Source organism: Anabrus simplex, chromosome 1 (assembly GCF_040414725.1).
Source record: "Anabrus simplex isolate iqAnaSimp1 chromosome 1, ASM4041472v1, whole genome shotgun sequence".
Classification (NCBI taxonomy): Eukaryota; Metazoa; Arthropoda; class Insecta; order Orthoptera; family Tettigoniidae; genus Anabrus; species Anabrus simplex.
In genome coordinates, this window is record NC_090265.1 from 1,019,352,618 (window position 1) to 1,019,378,646 (window position 26,029).

Sequence of the window (26,029 nt, forward strand, 5' to 3'; positions counted from 1 at the left end):
GAGGTATTTAACGCAAAGCACAGTGACAACGTACATAATTAATTTTATCTGCCTGGGGAGACTAATTATCTTGAATCTTAACAAGGAATACTGAAATTCGAAAGATCTGCAAGGTGTTCTTAAGGTACGTAGAACGACAGGGTTAAACCCGGAATTGACTGTCAAATCTTCACATGTAAGATTCAAGGATGTTCTCTGAAGGAAAGAGATTGAAGTATTAACATATGCTTTGAGTTGTAAGAAGAACTTTTATCTTATCTTATCTCTGGATCAATGCTAGAATGTCAGCCTCCAAATCCGAAGATAGCTGGTTCAAACCCGGCAGAGGTAGTGGGATTTTTGAAAGGCAGAAATGTCCATTCGACACTCCATGTCGTATGAAGTTGGCATGTAAAAGATCTATGGTCACTTGTTTGATATTTACCTAACAATAATTAAAACTCCGGTATAGACGGCAAAGAGAGATTCAGTTTACTCTGCCATCTAGTAGGCCTAGAGTGAAATGGAACATCAAAATCGACAAGCAAGCAGCCAGATGGCAACAAACTAAAAACGCTTGCACATGGTAGCTGAGGCACACGATTATTATTATTTTATCTTATCCTCTGTCCTCCTCCAGATAGAGGAACATGTGCTCGTAAGATGTTTCAGCTATATTTTGTTAATTAAGAAATTAATTACTGCAAGCACATGTTTAGTTCTAATATAAAATACATTTTAAACTTATTTTCAAGAGTGTACAGTAATTGATCATTGTTTCTGGGGGATCTAAGTTTGGAGTCTTGTGCAGCAGTAGCAGTATCATCAGCATCACCATCATCATCATCATCATCATCATGGCTGCTTATGACACCGTTCGGAATGACTGCCTTCTCCTCAAACTCATCTGGACTATACCGTGTCTCAAAATTTTCAACCTCATAAAAAATATGCTTGGTAACAGATTTTTCCAATTTTATTCAGAACATGCCCATAACAGATTCCATAAACTTAAGAATGGCTTGCCACTAAGATCGGTCTTGTCTTCCATTCTCTTCATCTTACACATCCAAGCTCTTCCAGAAACCGTATCGCAAGTTCATCTATGAAGATGATATCAACTTCACCATACGAAGGCTGATCAACAGAGACTGAGACTGATTTTTTTTCCTGTAGCTTCCGTGATAGTTTCCTATCTGTAACATAAATATTTGAAAAGAGTGGGTTTTTATGTGTAATGTCCGTAGGCGGCAGCACTCTTGCATCGATAGGTTAGCAGTAATACTCTATTGTGTAGACACTACGTGCATTTTGCATACCAGACAACGGAGGTGATGCTAGAGGAACAGTACAGCCCAATCAAATTGTGTTTTCATTGAAACCCTGCAGCCACTGAAACTTAAGAAAAGGTGAAAGAGTGTACGGTGAAGATGCACTACCTCGTGCGACAGTGTTTAGGTGGTTCAAGGACTTCAATGAAGGCCGACTTGTCTTTATTAAGCAAGGTGGGCTGGGTGTTTCGGCTTCTGCTGTAACTGAAGTCAACATCAACACAGCTGCTGTGATTGTCCGTGAGGATTGGCAGATAACATTACGTAACCTCAGTGAAGTGTTGAGAATTTCATATGGCAGTATCTTTACGATTATGCACTTTCATCTGCATGTGACCAGAGTTTGTGCGCGTTGGGTGCCACGCCTGTTGACTCCCGAACAAAAGGCTGTGCGAATGGAGACAAGCTATGAGGTGCTGCGTCTCTTTGCTGATGGAGGAGAAGCGTTTTTTAAATCGATTATCACCGGTGATGAGTCATGGCTGCATCATTGTGATCCTGAAGGAAAACAAGACAGGACAGTTTGGTAATTGCCGGATCTCCAACACCAAAAAAGGCAAAAGTTGTTCCATCTGCAGGGAAAGTGATGGTGATCAGTTTTTTGACGGTATGGAATAATTTACCAGCATACAGTTCCCCCTCACACTACTGTTACAGCAGCATACTACACGTCAGTATTGGCTACACTGAGGAAGCACATTGCAGGGAAAAGACCGGAGCTTTCTCGGACTGGGTGGCGACTTAATCATGACAATGCACGGCCTCACGTCGCAAATCAAGTCGTGCAGTATCTGGCTCGATTCAACATTACCTGTGTACTGCATCCACCTTATAGCCGTGATCTTGCACCCTGTGTTTTTTTTTTTTTAAATTCCCATCACTAAAGGCAAAGCTTAAGGGCATTCGATTTGAGAGCTCTGAAGGAGTGCTCAAGAAAGGTGAGGTGATTCTCAAGGACCTGACAAAGAATGGTTTGCAGCATGTATTCAAGGATTGGCAGAGATGCTAAAAAAATGTGCATTGTCGTAGGAGGGGACTACTTTGAAATGGCAAAGTATCAACCTACAATCAGATTCTGAAACCACACAGTACAGTGTAATACCAACGCAAAATATCTGGGTGTAACTGTAGTCAGCTCCTTAACTTATCGATGCCATCTTGAGAAGCTGGCAGCTAAGCTTAAAAGCCATAACGACTTGCTGGGTAGACTAGCTGGTACTTCATGGGGTGCAGGTGCATGTACACTACGAACAACTGCTCTGGCAAAAGACTCATCAAAATACCATTTCCCATGAGTAAAACGAGGCACCAATAATTTTCTTTCGATTTCACTTTCATTTAAAAAGCACTCGTCTTTCGTCGGTGGTTCACAAAACAGTTTATCTTCATCGTTGCACTTGCGAAAATTGGTTACAAAATAAACATCACCATCACTTTCAGTTATGATACAAACATAATACCTGGAATGTATTTTTCTACTGTATTTTCCAAGGACGAAGTCTCCCACTTCAAAAGTCATATCACGGGGTGGAATTTTGTCATCTGCTTCAATCTTGTAGTCTAAATGTAGAGAGTGTGTGGTAGTTGATTCTCAATAATCATATTTTCTTGCCTGAACTGTGTATTTTTTTTTAATGGCTCCACATAGTGAATAATGTGTGTTTCTGGTACTGCACAGACATCGGCGAAGCGGCTCTTCAGAAGGGGTTTACTCCTTTCAGCACCTTCAGAAGGAACATTTGTGTTTGCTGAATTTCTTTTAGCTGCTTTCACGACATCGTGCACGTTTATAAGGTCTCTTTTTGCACGTAGAGCAACAGTCAAATTACGTTTTAGTGTTCCTCCAACACTGTCAACAGCACCTTTTCCATGACCAGACCCCAAAAAATTTCAAGTTACATTCATTCCAAAAGTTTTCTTAAAAAATGTTAGGTTTGCGAACACGAACCTTTGCTTGAACTGGCCTGCCGCCCTGCCTGAGAAGATACACACTCTTGTGATTTGTGGTCATTTTTTCCTTGATGTCTGTTAATAGTCTGCTCAAAAATGAGTGCATGGCACGTTTGTCATGCTCCATATGGTCAGACACAATCGCATATGAAGCACGATTCCTTCCCGCAAACCACGCAACAGCGGTAAATGTCATAATTTGTCGGTGATGCCAATAACAATTCTGAATTTCATCTTGTGGAAAAATAGTGAAATTCTCCACGAAATCCACTTGCAAAACCATTGAATTTTCAGTCTTTGCTTTTTTCTGCACTTTGAACATTTTGCTTTGCATTCTTTTAATAAAGGTGTGTTTCATAAACAAGGGACACGGTTTTACTAGTTTATCAAAATACTCTTGAACTGTGCTAGATTCTTGAATTTGAGATTTTGATCATCATTTTGCCACTGGTACCACTCAATTTCGTCTCCAGCATTCCTGTACACATGGCTCCATGCGACGGGGAACTCCTCGGCCGCCCGCTCGGGAGAACATCGTAAACACGCGATGTATTTTACTATCAGCTTGGTATGAATCCATTTGAATTTTAAGCGAATGATATAGCAGTTTAAAAGGGTGTACTGCATTGGCTTTGTATACCAAATTTTATTCAAATTGAGCAACGCACTTTGCATCTACAGAAACCTTTATACCTTTTTCATCGTGTGTTTACACGGCCTGCAGCACTAAATTCATCTCCATGTTATACCGTATGTAAACTGTTAATAACCTAAATAAGTAACTTACTACGAAGAGTAAGAGGATTAGAATTAACATGTACCATAATTATGATACACTTTCATCATCATAAACAGTAATTCCTAATACATTGAGAAATATCAAATTAATTTAGACTGCACATGAAGGTTCAATTAACCACACAATTAAAAACTGAAATACATCAATAAATTAATACATATCATAACATTAATAAAATTTAATGTTTCATCTATCGTAAGGACCAATTGTTGAGTTTTATTTTAAACTTTTTTCCTTCTTGGGTTGACAATTCTCTGGAATCAGTCAAATAAGCATTGTCATCAACAGTGTCTCTGTGAGATATAATTTGCCTGAATACTGCTTGAAAATAATCTGAATTTCCTATAACAGAAATGTAAATACTAGTGCTACAGATCTATATAGCTTGTGTTAGATGTTAAAATGAATTAATAATCAAATAGATAATGAATAACCGGGCAAGTTAGCCATGCGGTTGGGAGCGCGCAGCTGTGAGCTTGCATCAGGGAGATAGCGGGTTTGAACCCCACTGTCGGCAGCCCTGAAGATGGTTTTCCGTGGTTTCCCATTTTTTACACCAGGCAAATGCTGGGGCTGTACCTTAAGGCCACGGCCTCTTCCTTCCCATTCCTAGGCCTTTCCTGTCCCATCGTCGCCATAAGACCCATCTATGTCGGTGCGGCGTAAAGTAAAATGGCAGCAGCAGATAATAAATGTTTGTTGAAATGGATATTTTGAATCAGAGTTAGTGAGAAAACCAAAAATTCAAAGGAAGATACCAATAGAAATTTACTGTTATTAATAGTTTTCTTTAATTGATTTAGACAAGTCATTACAGGATGAAATAAATCACCCATAACGGTTATGTTTATCAACAGTTCAAATAAGGGGTTGCTCAGTGAAATCTGTTCAGTCATTGGCTCACATTTTTTTGTACCGGAATGTGACTTACCTAATTATATACGTATATTGAGGGCTCAGCCCAGAGGCTGGCTTGATTCTCAACAGTTCTGCCATCAGCTGTCATAGACGGCCTCGCAGTCACTGAAGAGGCATGCTCGAAATGAGAGGGGTATTTTCTATTTGCTTTCCTCATCAAGCCACAAGATGCTATTACATAAAAGTCTGCCAAGCCCACTGATACTGTGTACAAACAAATCCTGTGAGTGACATTTTCACATCTTTCATAACAGGGACTGGCTGCATAACGTATGGCATTACTAACTTCACTCATACATCGGTCACTTTCTTATTGCCAAAGCCGACTATGAGGCTGAAACTGCTTTATTCAAACCCATATAAAACGATGGTGCATTTTCAAATATATATAATTATACACAGTATAATCTCGGTAATCGTGCTCTTTTGGGACTGGAGGGGTGCCGGATTGCTGGAAATACCTTAATATATGGTACATATTAAAAGAGGTTAATTTATACATAACGTACTTATCTAATATTGTGTGTACTGTGTATGTTTTGCACACCAGAGTGCACAAAAATTAGCTCTTGCAGAAAATGCCATTCTTTCAGAAACATGTTTGAAATGGGCTGAACATATACAGCCGATGTCAGGTGCTGTCGAGTGTACATTAGTGATTGGATATTCATTTGATTCGGTTCATGTTACTGAATCAATACAGTGAGCCAATTCACGGCTCATTAGTCATCCATCCTATTGCATCTGTGGAGAGTGTACTGATAAGACAGCAGCAACAACATTCAGTGCTTGCTGCTGCCATCTTGTCTTCGTTCTATGAACTTCTTTCCTATGCATCATCTACCTTTCAGATTCTCGATCCCCTGCTGCCACTTCTTCACATCAGTTTTGATGTTACATAGCCTTCTCCCAACAGTGACAACTCCATTAATGTATATAGAGTTAGAAGAAAAATATTTGTACACACAATAATCAATGATCTCCATTTAGAGCTGTCACGCAGGTGGGAGATCCCTATCAATTGTTTGCCTGGTCTTTTCTTCAATTATTTCAAATAATTTGGAAATTTCATTATAATCTCGGTGCGTACATAATACAAAATAAGTATGTTAAAAATTGAACTGCAGGGAATAAAAGAGGTATTTGTGCAATACTACGAAACAAAACTTACGTAGTTAATAATAATAATAATAATAATAATAATAATAATAATAATAATAATAATAAAAATAATAATTTATATAACTCAAATTTTATGCACTATCTAATGTTTTTCGACAGTTCTCTGAAAGTCACAACTCTATTACAGTACATATATACAGAATTAGATATAAAATATCTGTCCACAATAAGTGGCCTACATATTAAATATAAATCAAATAAGACGCATAGGTTTTTTGGCGACAATGAGATAGGAAAGGGTTAGAAGTGGAGGGGAAGTGGCCCTTGCATTAATTAAGGTGCAGCACCAGCATTTGCCTGGTGTGAAAATGAGAAACCACGGAAAACCATCTTAATGGCTAACGACAGTAGGATTCGAACCCACCATCCCACGAATACAAGCTCATACCTATGCGATTCTAAGCGGACGGCCAACTAGCTCGGTCATCTTTGAAAATGTCTTTTTCTATCAAGAGAGGATTTTTTAAATTGCCGTGTTTTGTATAGTCTACCTGAGGTGTAGCGTAGCCCACTGGTTTTCTGATTATACATCCTTTTATTTAAGCTATTGAATCAGTTGGCTCACTTACTCACTGTCCACGTACACCGGTGATCTCGTGATTCGATTATTGAAGTGTCCGACTTGTTGGCTGAATGGTCAGCCTACTGGCCTTTGGTTCAGAGGGTCCTGAGCTCAATTTCTGGCTGGGTTGGGGATTTTAACCTTCATTGGTTATTTCCAGTGGCCCGGGGCGTGGGTGTTTGTGCTGTCTCTAACATCCCTGCAACTCACTCACCACACACAACATTATCCCCCACGACAATAACACGCAGTTACCTCAACATGGCAGATGCCGCCCATCCTAATCGGAGGGTCTGTCTTACAAGGGCTGCACTTGGCGAGAAATAGCCACACGAAATAAATAATTATTATTATTATTGAAATATTGTGCGATGATGCGATATAGGGACTCGGAGAATACCGAGCAGTTCTTCACATTATGAAACGGTCAATTTTGGGTGGTCGTGAGCATGGCTGGACACCTTCAAATACCACCGGACTGAGCCAGGATTGAACCTGCCAAGTTGGGGTCAGAAGGCCAGGCCTGAACCGTCTGAGCCACACAGCCAGTCGGATAGGCTAGAGAGCTTTAATAAATTGTTGAATGTTAACTAGTTAGAAAAATATTAATCGATTGAACTAATGTGGTAAATATAATAAACTCTTAGCCTACCTACTTACAAGCTAGGTACTTCGAAATTATGTTTTGACTACTCTTTTTCACATTGCAAATAAATCCTTCTTTTATTTAGTGGGTATTATTATCAAATGAGCCGAGTGCGAGAGACTGTAACAGTGAATGATTCTTTCAGTGTGCTATGGCTTTGTATGTCTCGCTGCAGCGAAGTTTGGCTCCCTGCCAATGTCCAGTGTCCCGCTAGTGGGCCATGTGTGTATTGTCTCACTGATCTGTGAGTTCACCACTCAGCACTGTCTGCTGCGAGTCAGCTGAATCGTGTGCCATAAGCTCGCTGTTCCTCTGAATCAATTCACTCGGGCACTTGAATGAATCTATACACTGCTTCGAATCGCACACTCTGTAGCCAACGCTAGTGTACTTACTAATATTATTTAGCGTTATACAGTAACTAAATAATACACTCTTCAATTAAGAACACTAGGCCTACTGGCAAAACACTGGAATAGAGGTAATATTGCTTGCTGTATTTTGGGAAGTTCTGTATTCTGTTCGTGTGTTCAGTGAACCGCTTAATTTTATCGTAGAGATTTTATTTTTAATGTAAAATGTTGATTCCACTCTCTTTAAATATTTTGGATGTAATACACAAATCCTTTCCGATCGTTCGCGACTCTGGTGCCCGTTTCATGCTTGGACCGGCAGCAGAGTGAGTGAAAGTTAAGGGAAAGAGATTGTCACATGCAAGAGCGCATCCTACCGGGTCGTGTTATTTATTCCTTCTTGAGCGAGTAAATACTTGCATCTTAAATTATAGACCGTTATGCCTTTCTGCAAGCCTCTTTGATTTTATTATAGTCTGCCACAAAATTCTGTTTGGCCTTGTAAGTTCTATTCTTCGTATTTTTAAATGATTAAAATCTGACTCAATCCATCGTTGTTTTTGTATCCCTCTAGTTGTCTTCTCCAAAATTGAGTCCATTATTCTCCTAGGTTACCTATCTTGCCCCATTCTCCTCACATGACCCCACCCCCGAAGCCTGTTGATGTGTACATCTTCATCAGTCAAGTTCATTCCTATGTCAGCCTTTATCACCTCATTACAAGTAACCTCTTGCAATCGTTCACACCTGTTTGTACCAGCGATCATTCTCGCTACATTCATGTCTGTTACTTCTAACTTACGAACACGATACCCTGAGTCGACCCATCTTTCATTTCCATAAAGCAATGTCTGTCAAAAAAAAAAAAAAAAAAAAAGCCACCGAGCTCGATAGCTGCAGTCGCTTAAGTGTGCCCAGTATCCAGTAATCGGGAGATAGTGGGTTCGAGCCCCACTGTCGGCAGCCCTGAAAATGGTTTTCCGTGGTTTCTCATTTTCACACCAGGCAAATGCCGGGGCTGTACCTTAATTAAGGCCACGGCCGCTTCCTTCCACTTCCTAGGCCTTTCCTATCGCATCGTCGCTAGAAGACCTATCTGTGTCGGTGCGACGTAAAGCCACTAGCAAAAAAAAAAAGTTCCAGCTTTGTATTCCCAACCTGACATTCAACAGTCTTAGATTTTTTACCAACTCACATCACCTTAGTCTTTAAAGGCTAATTTTCATATCATACTCATTGCACCTATATTCAAGTTCCAGGATATTAGATTACAGGCTTTCAGTACTATCTGCCGATACGGCTAAGCCGTTCGCATAGGCCAGACTGCTTATTACACCTAACTCAGTCCCTTTCTGCCACTTTATAGCTTTCGGTACATGATCCATGTGAACTATGAATAAGAAAGGTGAAAGATTACAGCCTTGTCTACCCCTGTGGGTACCATGAAAAAAGAAGACATTGTACCATCAATTCTCACTGCTGCCCAATGGTCAACATAAATACCTTTGGTTGTGTGTAAGAATTCACCCTTAATCCCATCGTACCCCAGTACAGCTAATATTTTTTCCGTTTGGTACTTGTGTCGTGCCCTTTCTGCATCTATGAAACATAATTGTCTATTAGTCTCATAGCACTTTTTTAATTACGTGGCACATACTGAAAATTTGATCCTGGTAGCTCCTGTGTGGTTTGCATCCACACTTTTTTTTCATCCAACTTACTCTCAACCGTTGATCACTCTGTCCCTTTCATCATGGCAGTGAACCAACTTGCCTCGTATACTGATAAATTAACGACCTCGATAGTTGGTGCGGTCCTCCTTGTTACCTTGTTTATGGATATGTGCAGTTACTGCTTTTGTCCAATTAGAAAGTATGTTACTAACATACCATTTTACTGGGCAAGTTGGCCGTGCGGTTAGAGTTGCGCAGCTGTGAGCTTGCATCCGGGAGATAGTGGGTTCGAATCCCACTGTTGGCAGCCCTGAAGATGGTTCCTGTGATTTCCCATTATCACACCATGCAAATGCTGGGTCTGTACCTTAATTAAGGCCACGGCCGCTTCCTTCTCACTCCTAGGCCTTCCCTATCCTATCATCGCTGTAAGACCGATCTCTGTCGGTACGGCGTAAAGCAAAAAAATAAAAAATACCTCTCTTATCTTACTACTCTTTGAAGCCATTTTATCTCTGCTTTCTCACTATATTTCACCATTTCAGGTTTAATTTAATCTATTCCTGCTGCTTTAGGTGTTAGATTTTATCATCCTTTCCACTTCAAGCATAATTTCACCAACATCATTGTCCTCGCCATGAGCTCGGTTGTTCGAACTATCACCAGAAAGACTTCATTTGATGCCGAGAAGGTTCTCAAAATATTCCTTTCACCCGTCCGATCCAAAGTCCAAGTGTCACATGCAACCATAATTTTGTGGTTACTATTTCAATACTCTGGAACAATGAAACATTACTTATGTAGCAGTTGCCATCATGACTGGAATATCTATGAGTATGTGAAGCAGTTGGTTTCCTGGTAAACAGCTGTAAAAATGTGTTAGGCAGGAGGTAGCAGGTAGACTAATAAGTGTGCTATGCGTGCCTGTTTGAGAAGTTGCATAGCCCTGTAGGTATGGACTCGGGATCACGGTGGGAAGGTGCCTGGTTCCAATCTGTTTAAGAATAAAAAATTTAAAAAAGTTATTTTCACTCCTTCAGCAGCAATAGCGAGCAACCGATCAATTTACAAGATACCTCAATCATGCCTTATTCCAACTGTGGCACACCAAGGACCTCGTGTGAGCAGGTAGTTGCGCCAATTCAACAAGTAACTCTAGCTGCAATAGAGGCTGGATGATTGTACAGTATCTCACAGAGTACGGTGACGTGTTGGATAAAATTCAACCCTGTTCATGAACGCCGTGCAGCTATTTGAGGCCGCAAATATTCCCGACAGCTCGAGGATGTACTCAAGACATCTGAATGGGGCAGGGTTATAATCCCAGTGAGCTGCTATGACACAAAAGCTCCCTGATGAGTGGAGGGTCTATCGCCATACATTTGCTGAGGAAAGCCTTCTACATTATTGACCAAATTTTATATTCTCCAAAAAAGAGGACATTTACTTGGCAAACAATGGACCGTTGTGCGTTTTGCCCTTTCGGCTCCGGTTGGAAACAAGCGTACATTGCCGAGCATTGGCACTCAGGCTGTGTATCTGATTTGTGTTGCTTTGGATGAGCTCTTGCTCAGAAATGTTAGAGAATTGAGTAAGTTCTCACCACCAGGCAATATAGAAAATATTATCTTCCCTTCTATGTGAGTGCTTCATCCTGCCAGTGTTATACTATTTCAGCAGTACTAGTTTCCAGTGTACACATCCCAATTAATTCAGGAATGGTTCACTAGGCAAAGTCAGGTTGAGTTCTTTCATTGACTGGCTCTCTTTGGGACACACATGAATCCCAGTGTGGGCAGAGATGAAGAGAGTAATGGTGGTTACCAGTTCCAATCTCTCGCCCAATATGAACTGTATTTTCGGGGATGATGTCAGTGCAGCCTGGGATTAGGTGGCAGGTGACGAGAGTATGTATCCGTACAGCCAATGGCAGGGCCGTTGAGGATCCAACCAGCCTTTGGGCTAAGTACTTGACAAGCATACATTCTGAGCGGACCAACGAATGGCACTTTTCAAGCCAAAATAAGCAGACTAAGTGTCAATAATGGCATGCTGAAACAAATGAAGTTATGTGAATCACCTTATAAGTCGGCGCAGGAATAAAATTAAACAGAAATATTTTATCGCATGGAGATGCGAGCTATTGGCACAAGAGCCGAGCAGTAGAACTTACAATTTAGCCCATACGGCTACTGCATTGGCTGGCAGAGCCTTCATGTTGAGAAGCACTTCAGAAACTATAACTTGACTGCCAGACAAAATGTACTGTACAGCATTCATTATAATATTACAACTATTGTAGCCACTAGAGAGATATGTTACGACCGAGGCTAAAAGACCTATCTTGATGTACTGTCATCATATAAGCATAATAAAATATTAGAATGTAATTTGGTAAGATCATGTTGCATGTCCTATGCTCCCAACTGTATATGTAGCTGGCAATCTTACTGTCCTGGGGTTTCTCACTTTTTCTGTACTTAATTTAAAGATTCAAGCTCAGATTTTTCAGATATGAATGGAATGAATTGTCAAGGCAATTATTTTTGAGTCTGTGTTTGGTAATGGATTAGTCTGTGTACACTATCCTTTGTATTATACTCTTTGATGAAATTTTGCTTGATCTTATGAAATTGAGCATGTTTTTGTTTTCAGGTACTCGGACGAGTTTAGTGTTCGTGAAGATTTAATGGGTCTTGCTATTGGTGCCCACGGAGCTAATATTCAACAAGCTCGAAAGGTGGAGGGTATTACGAATATTGAGCTGGAGGAGAATTCGTGCACGTTTAAAATATATGGAGAGGTGAGTATTATGATCTAAGAGCAGCAACATTAATATGGTTATTTATGTCCCACTTCATACTTTTACAGTTTTTGGAGAAGCCAAGATGCCATAATTTTGCCCTGCAGGACTTCCTTCAAATGCCAGTAAATGAACCATGATGAATCTGACATATTTGAGTATTTTAAATACTACCGGACTGGGCAAAAATATAACCTGCCAGTTTGATCCCATAAAGCATGTGCTAATCAGTTCAGCATTTATTGTATAAGTACTTTATCCAGTGAAGTGTACCTTTGCACTTTCGGTATTACAAGTGAGCATAGGCAGCAATTGTATAGTACGATAATACTCTATCAAGTTGTGTAGATTTGGGAGGTGGGAGTTGTGTGGAAGCTGGCTCGGTGATGTCATGTCTGTCTTGAAATGAAACCGATGTGGTTCTGATCTCTGCCAGTGATTGAGATTTCTTTAATAAAAGATCATATCCAATAGTAAAACTAACTGGTAGCTACCACCAGAGATAAACCATCTAAGAGTATACACTTCTTGATGATTGGATTTGCATTCTACTTCCACCATGTAAACATCAGCATTCAACAGGTAGCCACCAAAACTTTTGGTGGTGTAACTCATATATCCAAAAATTCTAATTTTTGGTTGCTAGGGGGAATTGTTACGATTATGAAACTAATTTAGATTGTCTTACTTTCCTATATATCCATCAATTGAGGAATCACAAAAATGGGAAAATGAGAGCATGGTTTTAACTTTAGCATTCGGAAAGAAATTTACTGACAGTTCTTGCACGTCATGGAGCGTTCCAGACACATTCTTATTAAAACAACTCTTCTGCGAATGGGTGTCTGGAGTAGATGGAGTGCACCCATGGTAACGCTGGTGCATAAACGAGAACGATAGGAATTTGCTTGACAGTATGTGACCAGACCATTGCTTATTGGTGACGGATAGTTTTCTCTGACGTGTCACATTTTCACTTGCATAAAATGGATGGACATTAGCATGTCCAGTGAGGAATGTAAAAGAACCAACACCTTGCAACTGTGACGAACATGAGGGGTTGGTGGTAGTGTCTCAGTCTGGAGAGTGTTCTCTTGAAATTCTCTTCATTGATTTGGTTATGAATCCATCCTTAGTGCTCATGCCCACCCATACATGTTACTTTTTTGAGGGGGGAGGATGGGATCTTCCAGCATTATAGTGTGTCTTGCCACACTGCTAGAAGTTTCTGCACGGAGCTGGATGAGCACAATCGAAAATTCAAAGTTCTTCCCTGGCCCCGAACAGCTCCGATCTCAATCCAATTGAACATCTTCGGGACTACATTAGTCGTCTGGGTTCTTTCCACAGAACCGTCTAATTCACATAATATTTAAAAAAACTTTTTTCAATAATTTCAGGAGTGATCAGCCCCGATGCATGCACAATACAGTCGCAGATATACAGTGAAGCAAAGGCTGTTGGATTTTTCCAGCTTTTGTTGTCTCATGCTCATTGTCCACCATACAGTTGGTGTAAAACCTTGTCACTGGTTTTTGGAAACTTCTGTTGGCTGCAAAGCTGATTAAGTCATCCCTGGATAATCCCTGGGGAGGTTTTAGTTACTGCCATTTGCTTTTTTACACAGTCAACTTTGTGGTTGTGAAGGCTGTGCAGTTAAAATAGGATTTAATCCACCTTGTTCAATACACAGTGTTAACAAACTTTACAATTAATACATAATTATATAAAATGTAGATATGTTTTGATCCCTTGGGCCATCATCGGTACATACAAATTTTTTTGGAACATTAAGATATAAGAATATAAAAACACTTGGGTGAGGATATCTCTTTAGAAAATTATATTTTCTCAGTGTGATCTTCTGAGTTCTTGCAACTCTCTTAGTATGATATGTAAACATCGTTAAAATGTTCTATGGTTTTTTCTTATGGTCTTCTTTGTATGTTTACTAATTAGCTTCTTTCCAGTGGAACCTCGATTGCACATTCCTGGAAACTGTTTTACCGTATTATTCGTTCAGATTGTGTGGTCCTGGAGTATCCTAATTAAATCACGCGGTAAAACTCCCACATTATCTGTTCCTCGAAGAAACTATTTCCCGGATCAACCATCCAGAAATTTCAGTCCCATCAACCATAAATCCTCGATCATACGTTTTTCAAGAAACTGTATCTCACGTAAGGACAGCTACTGCATGCTTACAGATCATGGTGTTAATGTCCCGTCATTGCGATAATTAGAGGAGGTGGGCCTACTGTACCGGAAAAGCGATCGATAGTAAACTTGCATAAGGGACTGTCCTAGCATCGCATTAGGGTGGTATTGTTTAGAGAATCCTCGGAAATCATAACGCAGTGTTGCCACAGCAATTGGAAGGAGACAGGACGCATTTTGAGAGCTCTGCTTTAAGACGTAACGAGTTTCGTCAAATGTTAGTACTTGAAAAAGTCTACATTATGTCCAGGGTATGTTTATTTGGTGCCGATGGCCTAGCAGTTAGGCCCGTATAAACAACAAACATAATCAAATATTTATTTTTAAATACTTTTTTCGACTGTGTTGCCAAGCAGGTTTTCAGCACTTCCCTCAGGGCACTGTATAGTCACTGGGTTTTCAGGCAGGAATCGAAATTGCTCCTTCTTAAGTAACACAAATGTAGTATTTTAATATTATTGTATTCGATTATGTTATCGAGACCAGAACAGATGTTGCACGTTACATACAGTACATGAAGCAATGTGTGGCATCGGAATTGCCTATTACTAGAGATGGGAATTATAGGCACGAATAGGTTAGAATGCAAATGTATTTGAACAAGGCGCAAGTGTATGTTACCCGCATGACGGTTCTGCGGTGAGATTTGCATAAATATTATCGATCTGAATTACCAGAACCCTTAAAATTTATGCAACTCCCCGACATATCTGTAGAGCGGCTAGATTTCACTTGCGCCTTGTTCAAATACGTTTGCTTTCTAACCTATTCGTGCCTATAATTCCCACCTCTACCTATTACTGTTTTGGTCCTAATCGAAGACTGGGAATTTCACGTTTTTGTGTGAAAATGTTATAAAAACCGCTGTCGTTTTTATAAACTTGTATCATTTTGCACTCGTGCCGACTTGCAGAGTGAACGTGCTTTCCAGCTGAGCTCAAGGTCAAGAATAACTGTAATTTCTGAAGTTTTGATGATACTTTTTCTCTTTCCAGTTTGAATGTGATTAATGACAGGGCGAATTGAATATAATGTGTTCGAGAACTTTTGTGAAACGATACATTCGAAATGATATTCTCCAGTTCAACATAACCTTTAAAAGTTGATGTAGGCCTAATTTACACGGTACATTATTTCCATTGTGCTGCCACCTGAGCCATGGAGGCTTGCCTTATTGTATCTAATGTGCTTTAGTTGGTTAGATTAGAGAATTAAAAAAACTACTCGTGGTCGATTGTTGTTCGACTTGGCATTACACGTATTAGATTTTTCAAAGAGTTTGGCTGATCAAAGCTGCTGAACTGGAAGAAGTCTAACTTGCCTGTCTCTCACTCGGCGAGCCCCGGGTTTGATTGTGGACCAGGTCAGGCATTTTTACTGGGATATGAAGGCTTGTTCCAGGTTCACTCATTCTATGATTACCTTTAATTGACGAACTATTGAATGGTGAGATGGCAACCCCGGTTTAGAGAGCCGGAATAATAGCTGAGAGGATTCGTCACACTGATCATGCGTCACCTCGTAATCTGCAGACCTTCAGACTGAGCAGCAGTCGCTTGCTTTACTGGAGGCCCATTGAGGCTGTAGTTTGGTTTGGTTTAGGAATGTTTGTTAGATTATAATTACACATTTCAATTTTGTGATGTTTAGCCAAATTGTTGATGATTCTTTCTTTTCCTAATTTTCCGTTTTCCCGTGTAGTACGTTTTTTCCCCGTGGTCCCTCCTAAAACTGAGAATCGATTTTACAATGTATAAACATTGTGCTTAATCCTTTGCTCTTTCGTGGATGGTCTTTGTTTCTTATTTTTTATTTCCAATTTTTCTTTAAGACCAGAATTTTTAAACCTGTTTCTACCGTGCTGTTGTAGGCAACATTTTTTTGTGAGTTTCAAGATGTACTGAACATTGTTTAATGGTATTAGCAGTATAAGTTGGTTTTCTGTAAATATTAATGGCCGGGTCGTTATTTTTATGGCGTGATACTACAACCTGTGACAATAAAGTTTGATGAATGAAGTTAGAACCGTCGATCCGACAACACTGGTGACACACAACGCTGCACCTGCGTAGCAGCAGGTTTTGACCACCTGCTCCTAACATTGTTCAGTTGAGCATCGTGTGTGTGCTGTGTAAGACCTGTTTGACACACTGCATGTTTAGTGCATTGGTTCTGTACTGCAAACAGGAACATGAACAAGTTCAATGTGCAGTTTTATTTTAAGCTTGGCAAGTCACTGAAAAAAATGCATGCGATACTGGTATGTGTTTATGAAGATCAAGCACTGTCCTTGAAGTGTGTGTACGAGTGGTTCGCCCGTTTTCGAGGAGACCGGGTAAGTGTTTCTGACAACCCCTGTAGCAGAAGACCGGCGACCGCCGTCAGTGACAAGCACTTTGAGAAGATGAGGATATTAATCATGAATGATCGGCGATTAACTGTTTGCATGATAGTGGATAACTGCAGATTAACCGTGAATATGTGCGAGAAATCATTACCCAGCATTTAGCGAAGAGGAAAACTTGTTCTCGTCTTGTGCCACATCACTTGACTGGCAATCAGAAGGAGGCATGTTTAGAGGCTTCAGAGGATTTTGTCGAAACGGCGGATGCATCACCAAATTTCTTGAACTGTATTGTCACTGAGGATGAAACCTGGTGTCTCAGGTATGACCCTGAAGCGAAACTGCGAAGTATGGAATGGCGTTCTCCAGGATCCCCTCGTCGGAAAAAGGTCAGTGCCAAAAAGTCACGCATCAAACTCGGTTTGAAAGGAAAGAGATTTGACGATATTCCTGACATCCAACGAAACGTGACGAGGCTTTTGAACGCCATCCCAAAGGAAGCCTTTTTGCAATGTTTTCAGGACATGTATCGCCGATCTCAGCAGTATATAGTTATGGGAGGGGACTGTTTCGAGGGACAGTAAGGTCCCTGTCGTGCGTTGTTCATCTATGTTGATAGTACAGGATTATTCACTGAACTTTGTCACAGGTTGTATTACGTCTACTTACAGTAGAAATACGTTACAGCGAGAATTCATAAGAGAACAATTTACTCGCTATACAGTACTGTAACCCCCCCACCCGATGCACTTTAAAATTGGTATGAAAGCGCAATCATTTTGTTCAAAACTTGTGTTTTCCGGGATGATGTCCACACCATGGCTTTCTTTGTTATTTTTCAAAATCCGACACAACGTGAAAGGAGTATAGTACCGTATTTTGCTGAATCCTAGACGACCCCCACTTTTACCTTTATAAAACTTGAATCGGGCTTAACCCGCCAGTGTTCGCTATATGAACAAAATGCTTACGGTCAATGAAAATCATCTGTTCTGTTATACAGCATGTAGTTTTGAACTTGAGCCGTAATGTACGTTAGCACTGTGTTTTTGAGGGAAGGACGGATGCATTGAAACACACATCTGTGACCTTGAGAAGGGATAGGAAGGGAGGGATTATCAGCGACAGTCAATGGTGAGCATTTTGCTTCACGTGGGACCAGTCACATTGGCTCTAATTTCGGTGTGTGTTATAGTTTTGCTTTTGTTGTATGTTGTTTCATAGTTGAAACAGTTCTTCACAACTTATTGTATTAATGTGTTGTGTAATTAGTGCATGACGATGGCTTTGAGTCGTGACGTTTTAGCTTGGTTTGATGACATTCCTAGTCATCAACTAGAGGGTGAGAACAGTGAATTGTACTGAGAAAGTGAACATGGTGAACATAAAAGGGATACTGAACAGTTCGTGACAGAAGAAAGTGCTGATGGAACCGTACCTGGATAGCAATCTGTAGCTGGCGAACAGCAGATATTGGAGGTAAATGAGAATTTCATGTTTAGTGACAATGCTTATATAGGGAATGATAAGGTGATGAAGTGGGGCAGACATCAACCAAGAAGAAATCCACAGTCGCGTTTACTTCTGCTGAAAATATAAGGACATTCCCCTTCTGCAAGGGGCATTGCGGAAGATGTGCACACTATTTTAGAAAGTTGGGAATAGTTTTTTCCAGATACAGTTATAACCATTTTAGATTTATTACTATTTGTAATTTTGAGTGTTCTTTATAACCACTTGAGATTTATTCTTATGTTCATTTAATGTTTTAATACATTTTGGCTTGAAATCGGTTGGTATTTATTATGTAAACACGTCATATACCCCGAGCGTTTTGCTTAACGCGTGACCACACGCGTTACTTTCATCCTAGTGACCACTGCCAGGTCAAAAGTTATTTTGTAAAATCATATTAGTGCCTTTCCTGTACAGAACGCAATTTTAGACTATTTTTTCTTCACGCCTACGCCGAACTTCGGCTTTATATATGCCTTTTCTTTCAGCTGCACAATTATTCTTTGTTTTCGTGGCTTTAATAACCATTAACTTAAAATTGGCATCATGATATCGAGGAAAACCCCTTGAAAATTTGCAGGCATTACCTATTCCACGCGTCTCTATAACACGATCCATAAGGAAAATATTCCTGCTTTCTATAGAACACTTTTGCTCAGCATCGGACGCAACTGGCTGCTCCTACATCCACGTCTTGCTTGCTGGGTTTGGCCAACTTCAGCGGCTAGCGATATGTAGGCCTGATATGACGCATACATTGAAGGTCAACGAACGATTTCATTGCGCTGCAGTATTCCATTTCGCTCTTGCGTTTTTCGTGCATATACCTCACAATATCATCTTCTTTAAAGCATCCTTGTTGTGGGCCACTGAATGCATTTTTTGTAGTCCTCATTTTTAGAGCTATTTTTGACTTCATACCAATGCCAAACATTGGCTGCTGCTTCTTCTTTTCTTCATGGGTCCTCTAAATATTAGTTCCTAAATAGCGTCGACCTCTAAGATCTTTTGCTACCATGTTTTTCCTTCATTACCACCTAGATATACCTTCTCCCTCACAAAGATGCAGGTTGTTCTTATTGGGCCTTCTTGGATTTTTTCTCTCTCTTCACCTGTTAGTCCTGGGGTGGAGAATCTGATTCTACCCAGCACCTCGCATTTTAAAAGTATGTGTTCAGCTGATTCCTCTGCTTCATTGCATTTCCTACATATATTGTCTCTTATTACTCCAATTCCTTGTAGGTGTAACATTGACTTTAGCAATGCCGTGTTTTTTTGCGGCTGCGCAATTATTCTTTATTTCAGAGTGTTTAATAACCATTAACTTAAAATTGGCATCATAATATCGACGAGAACCTATTCGAAATTTTGTGGCAATACTAGTTCTACATAAATAACAAGGTCCATCACAAAAATATTCCTGCTGTCTAAGCGTCAGGTGCAGTAGATGGCAGGTAAAATTGACGTTCGCAGCATATGAAGATACACCGCACCAGTTACAGTACCTTCACATCAAACCGCGAGATGACAAGACAACATCACACATTAACACCGGGTAGATCAACATATTTGTTCACATGAATGTGAGGATTTCCAGGAGCCCAGTACACAGTTGTAGCAGTTAACAGTACCGTCCAGTTTGAATTGTGCCTTATCAGGCCCGATAACCTACCCTGCAAACCATTCATCCTTGGAAAGCGTGCACTACTCCATGCTTTGAACCAGGTAGTACTCATTCATAGCATGCAGCGATCTTGGAATGTACACTTTCCACTTTTGCAGCCTTCAGAATTCGTCGTATGGTTGATCAGCTTACCCCGCTTTCACGCGCACACTGATTCACAGATTTTTTAGGTGACCTAGTAAAATGTAGCAACGCAGCAGCGCTGGAAGCTGGACTTGTTGATGTTTATGGTTGGCCAGACCTTATCTTATGCACATCCTGAACAGTACTGTCGGCTTCAAATTTAACCTGAAGACACCAAATTCTTGTACGTGGAGTGGTACTATAATTTTTGAGAAAGAAATTATACGTACTCTTTCACGTTGTGTTGGGTGTCAAAAATAACAAACGACCAAGCCGTAGTGTGGATATCATATGTGAAAACGCAGGCTTTGAACAAACTGATTGCCATTTCATACGGATTCTAATGTTGGTTTTTTTCCGACTTTCATGGAAAATCTGATATAACGCCAATCCGTTATAGGAAGTAAATGTTTTGCCATTATTAATTCTCGCTATAACAGACTTCTATTGTAAGTGTTACTAAATAGAATTAATGTACAAATTGTCTTAAAACCCTATTAAGTAACACATTAGCCTTTTTCTTCTTCTTCTTCTTCTTCTTCTTCTTCTTCTTCTTCTTCTTCTTCTTCTTCTTCTTCTTCTTCTTCTTCTTTTCTAGCCTATTTCAATCCACTGCTGAATATAGGCCTCTTCCATGTGCTTCCATCGCCTTTGTGGTCTTGAGCCACTTGGAACCAGCGTGTTCCAGCCAACAGCTTTATGTCATCGAGCCATCTCTTCCTGGTGTCTTCCAGTGCCTCTCTCGTGTTCCCATGGTCTCCAGTGAACAATCCTAGAGGTCCACCTGTTGTAGTCTTGTCGAGCTACGTGTCCTACCCATTGCCATTTTAGTCTTGCTACTCTCTCTAGGATGTCTGTTACATTCGTTCCTCTCCTGATGTCCTCTGAATCGATCTTATCCCTAAAGCTGACCCCTAGCATCTGTCGCTCCATGGCTCATTGTGTTCGCTGAAGCTTGCAAGCACTTTCCTTCGTTAGAGTCATCGTTTCCAGACCGTAAGTAGTAACTGGCACCATGCACGTATTATAAACCTTGGTCTTCAGGTTAATTGGAACATCCTTGTTGGTCAGGATGAATCTTTGTTTTCAGAATGTTATCCAACTCGTGCCTATTCTGCGAGGAATTTCTGCACGTTGGTTGTATTTTCCAAGTTTTATCTTGTGTCCAAGATCGATGGACGCATCAACAGCTTCTATATATTGGTTCCCCTTTTTAAGGGGTTGGCTGTTTGGGCTTAGTATTTTTGTTTTATTAATGTTCATTTCCAAACCAATCTTAGCAGAGGCAGTTTTTAATTCTTGGATCATGCTTTCTAGCTCATCTAGATTTTTACTTATTAGCACAATGTCATCGGCAAAATGCAGGTGGTTCAAATATAACCCGTTAATTGTTTTCCTTTATTAACCCAAAGAAGGGTTTTGAATACATCTTCCAAGGCAAGGGTAAACAGCTTTGGAGAGATTGTGTCACCTCGTCGAACTCCTTTGCCAACTGGGATTTTATTGGTGATGAGGTTTTTGTCTATTCTGACTACCATTGTTGCTTGATCATAAATGTTTTCCAGGAGCTTTATATACATTGAGTTTATCATGGCATTTTGAAGTGCCTTCATGATTGCCTAAATCTCCACTGGGTCAAAAGCTTTTTTATAATCAATGAAGGCAGATGAATCTTGATGTTGTACTCAGTGGTTTTTTCGAGAAGACGACGAATAGTCAGGATGTATTCAACAGTTGAGAAACCTTTACAAAATCCCGCTTGCTTGGCAGGTTGATAAAAAACCAGTTCTCTTGTGAGTCGGTTGGTTACAATTTTAGTCAGGAGCTTGTAAAGGTGTGATGATAAAATAACAGGACGATAGTTCTCTAAATTTTCTTTTCCTTATCACCTTTCTTGAAGAGAAGTATCACTTCAGCATTTTTCCAATTATCTGGTATTTTTCCAGAGTTAATACACTTGTTGAGGAGTATTCTCATGGCTTCTAGCAGATCTCTTCCACCTAATTTCAGCATTTCATTAGTTATTTTATCCTTCCCAGGGGATTTTTTATTCCTTAGTTGTTTACGTGAATTTTCAATCTCGGCAGTGGTTACTTCTGGTGTTACTTCATGTGTATAATTCTGGGCTAGTTGTTCATCTTGCCTATCTTGACTATTTTTCCATTTTGGTTCTTAAGTTTTGTAATTTTTGGTCTTCCTCTAGACATGTTCTTTAAAATCTTCATGTTTTTATTTTCTTCAATTGTCTGCATGATCATGTTATTATTAAATTTCCTTTGATCTTTTCTTATTTCCTTGCGAATGGTCTTGTTAAGATTTTTGTATTCTGCTGTATCCTTCTCCATTGTCTTCCTGTCCTTAATGAGTTGTATGGTATTAAGTGAAAGTCGGCTCCTCTTACTAGTTTTCTTCAATGGGATCTTCTTTGCTGCATTTTGAATACTGACTGTAATTTTCTCATTAAGTTCGTTCACGTCCGAGTATTTCTAATCTTCTATTGGGTTAAGTTTTTTGGTAAGCATGTTGAAATGATGATTGATGTTTTTCCAAGTCCTCTACTCTTCGAAAAGTGTGCCCCCTTGTCATTTTGGACTGGCTGTGAGATATTCTAGCAGTCTTTCACTTCTTTCGTTTCGATTGCCTAGTCTATATGTACCAATGTTCTCTGGGTGTTCAGTTTCCTTTTGACCCACTTTTGAACTGAAGTCTTCAATGATGATAGAGAGTTGTGTCTTTCCTGAATTTTTTGCTTTGGTGATATCTTCATACAGCTGTTCTACTTCCTCTTCGCCAGAAGTACTGGTTGGAGCATAGACATGTATGACTTGTATGGAGAATTTACTATTCAATTTGAGGACTATACACATCACTCTGGGAGAGAGAGAAATCGTCTTGTGTATGAATTCTTTGATACAATAGAAGTTTGCTATAGCGACTACGGCATATAACGAGAACTCTGCTATAACGACATTATTTTGCTGTTCCTTCCAAATTCCTATATTAAACTGTGTATCATCCTTCGGTTACAGCGAGAGTCCTAACACTGACACATCCGTTATTACGAGTGATTAAGCGTGCACAATTTTTTCCATTACTGGTATTTATGCACCCCAGCGATTATATTGCTTGCGCTCGATTACTTTCGGTATTGTTTCCTCGCTATTTCCACTAGTGAGTTCTCTCGTCGACATTCGAAGGCAATATCAGAGTCGATAAGTAATACCCGTCGACTGCTGCTCCGTAATGAAAATTCGAAATGAAAGAGGGCATATTTCATAATAAATGCGTAAAATAATGTGTCCGATAACAGTTGTTAAACTCGTTAAAATTAAAGGCTGACTAAACGATCTCTTAACTTTAATAAAAAATACTGCAATAAAGTAAGAATGGGATAGGCCTACACGTCGAGATATGGCAGAGTGCATAATGGATTTCAGAGATTAGTTTATATTTTCTCGCTTCTAGTTAAATTACGGAAAGGCTATTCTCGTGTAAATTTATAGCGAGAAAATTATAATTTCTTTACTGGCGCTTGAAGCGTGTTTTCATCTCACGTATAGTATGGTTAAGTTAGGATAGTTGACGCTGGTTGAATAAGAAAACTGAAACGTTTGCCACAAAATTTGATCGATCATCTTCGGTATGGTATAGAGTAGTTTTCATACTATGTGCATTTGCGAACTCTCTCGTAGACATTCGAAGGCGGTGTTGGAGTTGATTAGTTATACCCGTCAACTGCTGTTCTCTAATGAAAATTCAAAATGAAAGAGGATAACACATTGTCGTAATAAATGCATAAATAATGTGGCCGATAGCAGTTGTCAACTTGTTAAAAATAAAGGCTGAAGTAAACGATTGCTTAATTTTAATGTTATATACTGAAATTAAGTAAGAATGTGATACACCTCAAGATATGGCAGAGTACATATCAGATGTATGCTGATTTCAGAGGATAGTTCATATTTTCTTGCGTCTAGTTAAATTTCGGAAAGGCTATTCACATGTAAATTTCTCTACATGCGTTTAAAATATGTTTGCATGATACATATGCGGTTAGGTTAGCTGACGCCGTTTGAAGAAAACTGAAATGTTTGCCACATAAGCCTCTGGAGTGCTACAGTATTTCTCCGAATCCAAAACGTTTTTTTCGACAGAATCTAATGCAAAAAATTAAGGGTTGTCTTGCATTTGCGGCCTGACAGTAACGAATACTACCGGCAACTACCACGGTAACCACGCTGCTTCTTTTCACCCCAGCACGCACACAAAAAACTTGTTGAAAATAATCGACCGCCTCTTTATTATACATCGCAAGCCGCGACAACTGTTTGTACAGTGCCTGTGTACCATGTCACTGGATCTTGGGAAATGCCTAGTGAAGAGAGAATTACGTTCTGTTAGCCTGTACAAAAACGTTTCTCAAATATGCTGAATTGCATCATAACGTGCGAGCCTTCGTGTTCTTAGAAATGCCACGGCTACGAGTTATAACACGTCTACTGTACCTGACGCTTAGTAAACTTAAGTAATATAGACAGCAGGAACATTTTCGAGATGGATAGCTGTATTGTAAAAATACGTGCAACAGGTATTGCTCTCTAATTATAAACGGGTTCTCGTTGATATTATGATGCGCCAATTTAAGTTAATGGTTATTAAACACTCGGAAATTGTGCGGCCGCAAGAAAATACGATATAGGGCTAACTAAAGCCAATATTTGATGTTAGCGTGAAGACAAAGATAGCTAAAAAAAATGTGTACTGTACAAAAGTGCATTCAGTGGTCCGCAACAAGGACCCTTTAAAGAAGTCGAAGATGGAATTGTAAGGTATATGCACGAAAAACTCAAGGGCAGAATGGCCACACCGTGGTGCAATAAACTTGTTCGTTCTGCGATTAGGCCTATACATCGCCAGCTGCTGAAGTTGGCCGAACCCAGCAAGTGAGACGTGTGTGTAACGGTAGCCAGTTATATCTGATGCTGAGTAAAAGTGACAGTTTTATAGACAGCAAGAACTTTTTCCTGATGGATCGTCATATTATAGAGATGCATGGAATAGGTATTGCTGGCAAATTTTCAACGGGTTCTCTTCGGTATTATGATGCCAATTTTAAATTAGTGATCATTAAACCCGCGGAAATAAAGAATAATTGTACAGCCGCAAAAAAAAAAAACAGGCATAACGAAAACCAATGTTCGGTGTCTAAGAAAGCGTACTGTACAACAAAGGCATTTATATGATTTTACAAAGCACTTTTTGAGCCTGATTTAATTTTTTTGAAGGAAAAAGTGGGGTTAGTCTTGGATTCGGAGAAATACGGTACTATAATTTTTTCAGAATTAAATTAAATGCACACTTCCATGAAAAATAAACATGTAATCCATAGTGTGGATATCATCTGCGGAAACACAAAGTTTTGAATAAAATGATAGCTGTTTCATATCGATTTTAATGTGTATAAGGGTTTTTCCGAATTTCATACAAAAATCGGGTATAACGACAATCCGCTATAGCGAGTAAAATTTTCGCTGTTATGAATTCTCGCTATAACGGACTTCTACTGTATTTTTATTGACAAGAATAACAACCCCATGTGTAGAAGCATCCCTGTTATTACGTAAGATGACACGGCCTGATTGGAAGGGTCTCAGCTTTTTCTCCTTGAAGGTGAGTCTCACAAATACCCAGAATATCGCATTTTATGTCATGCAGTTCTTGTTCTAGTCTTTCCAGGTCTTCAGCTATTACCCTGCAACTAACAAAAAAAACCTGCGCATAGCTCACTTCCCTGCGCATTCTCTCTTAGTTGATGTCTGACGTCATAGGGAGTAGTGGAGGGGGTCACATGCTGTCGGCCACCGTACTGTGCACACTGTGAAGCGTGGTTACACAAGAGTTTCGCTGTCACTTCTGTATCCATTTTAGTGCTCTTGTTGTTTTGTCAGTT

The 26,029-nt window shown here is 39.8% G+C and overlaps 1 protein-coding gene across 2 annotated transcripts in view; it reads left to right on the forward strand.

The window, feature by feature from the left end:
• Positions 1-26,029, forward strand: part of Fmr1 (synaptic functional regulator FMR1) — a 604,856-nt gene that overhangs the window by 149,040 nt on the left and 429,787 nt on the right. For both annotated transcript variants that reach the window (XM_067136974.2, XM_067136973.2), the window contains one exon: positions 12,049-12,196. In XM_067136974.2, the coding sequence (XP_066993075.1) occupies positions 12,049-12,196 (148 nt within the window). The remainder of the gene's footprint in view (positions 1-12,048; positions 12,197-26,029) is intronic.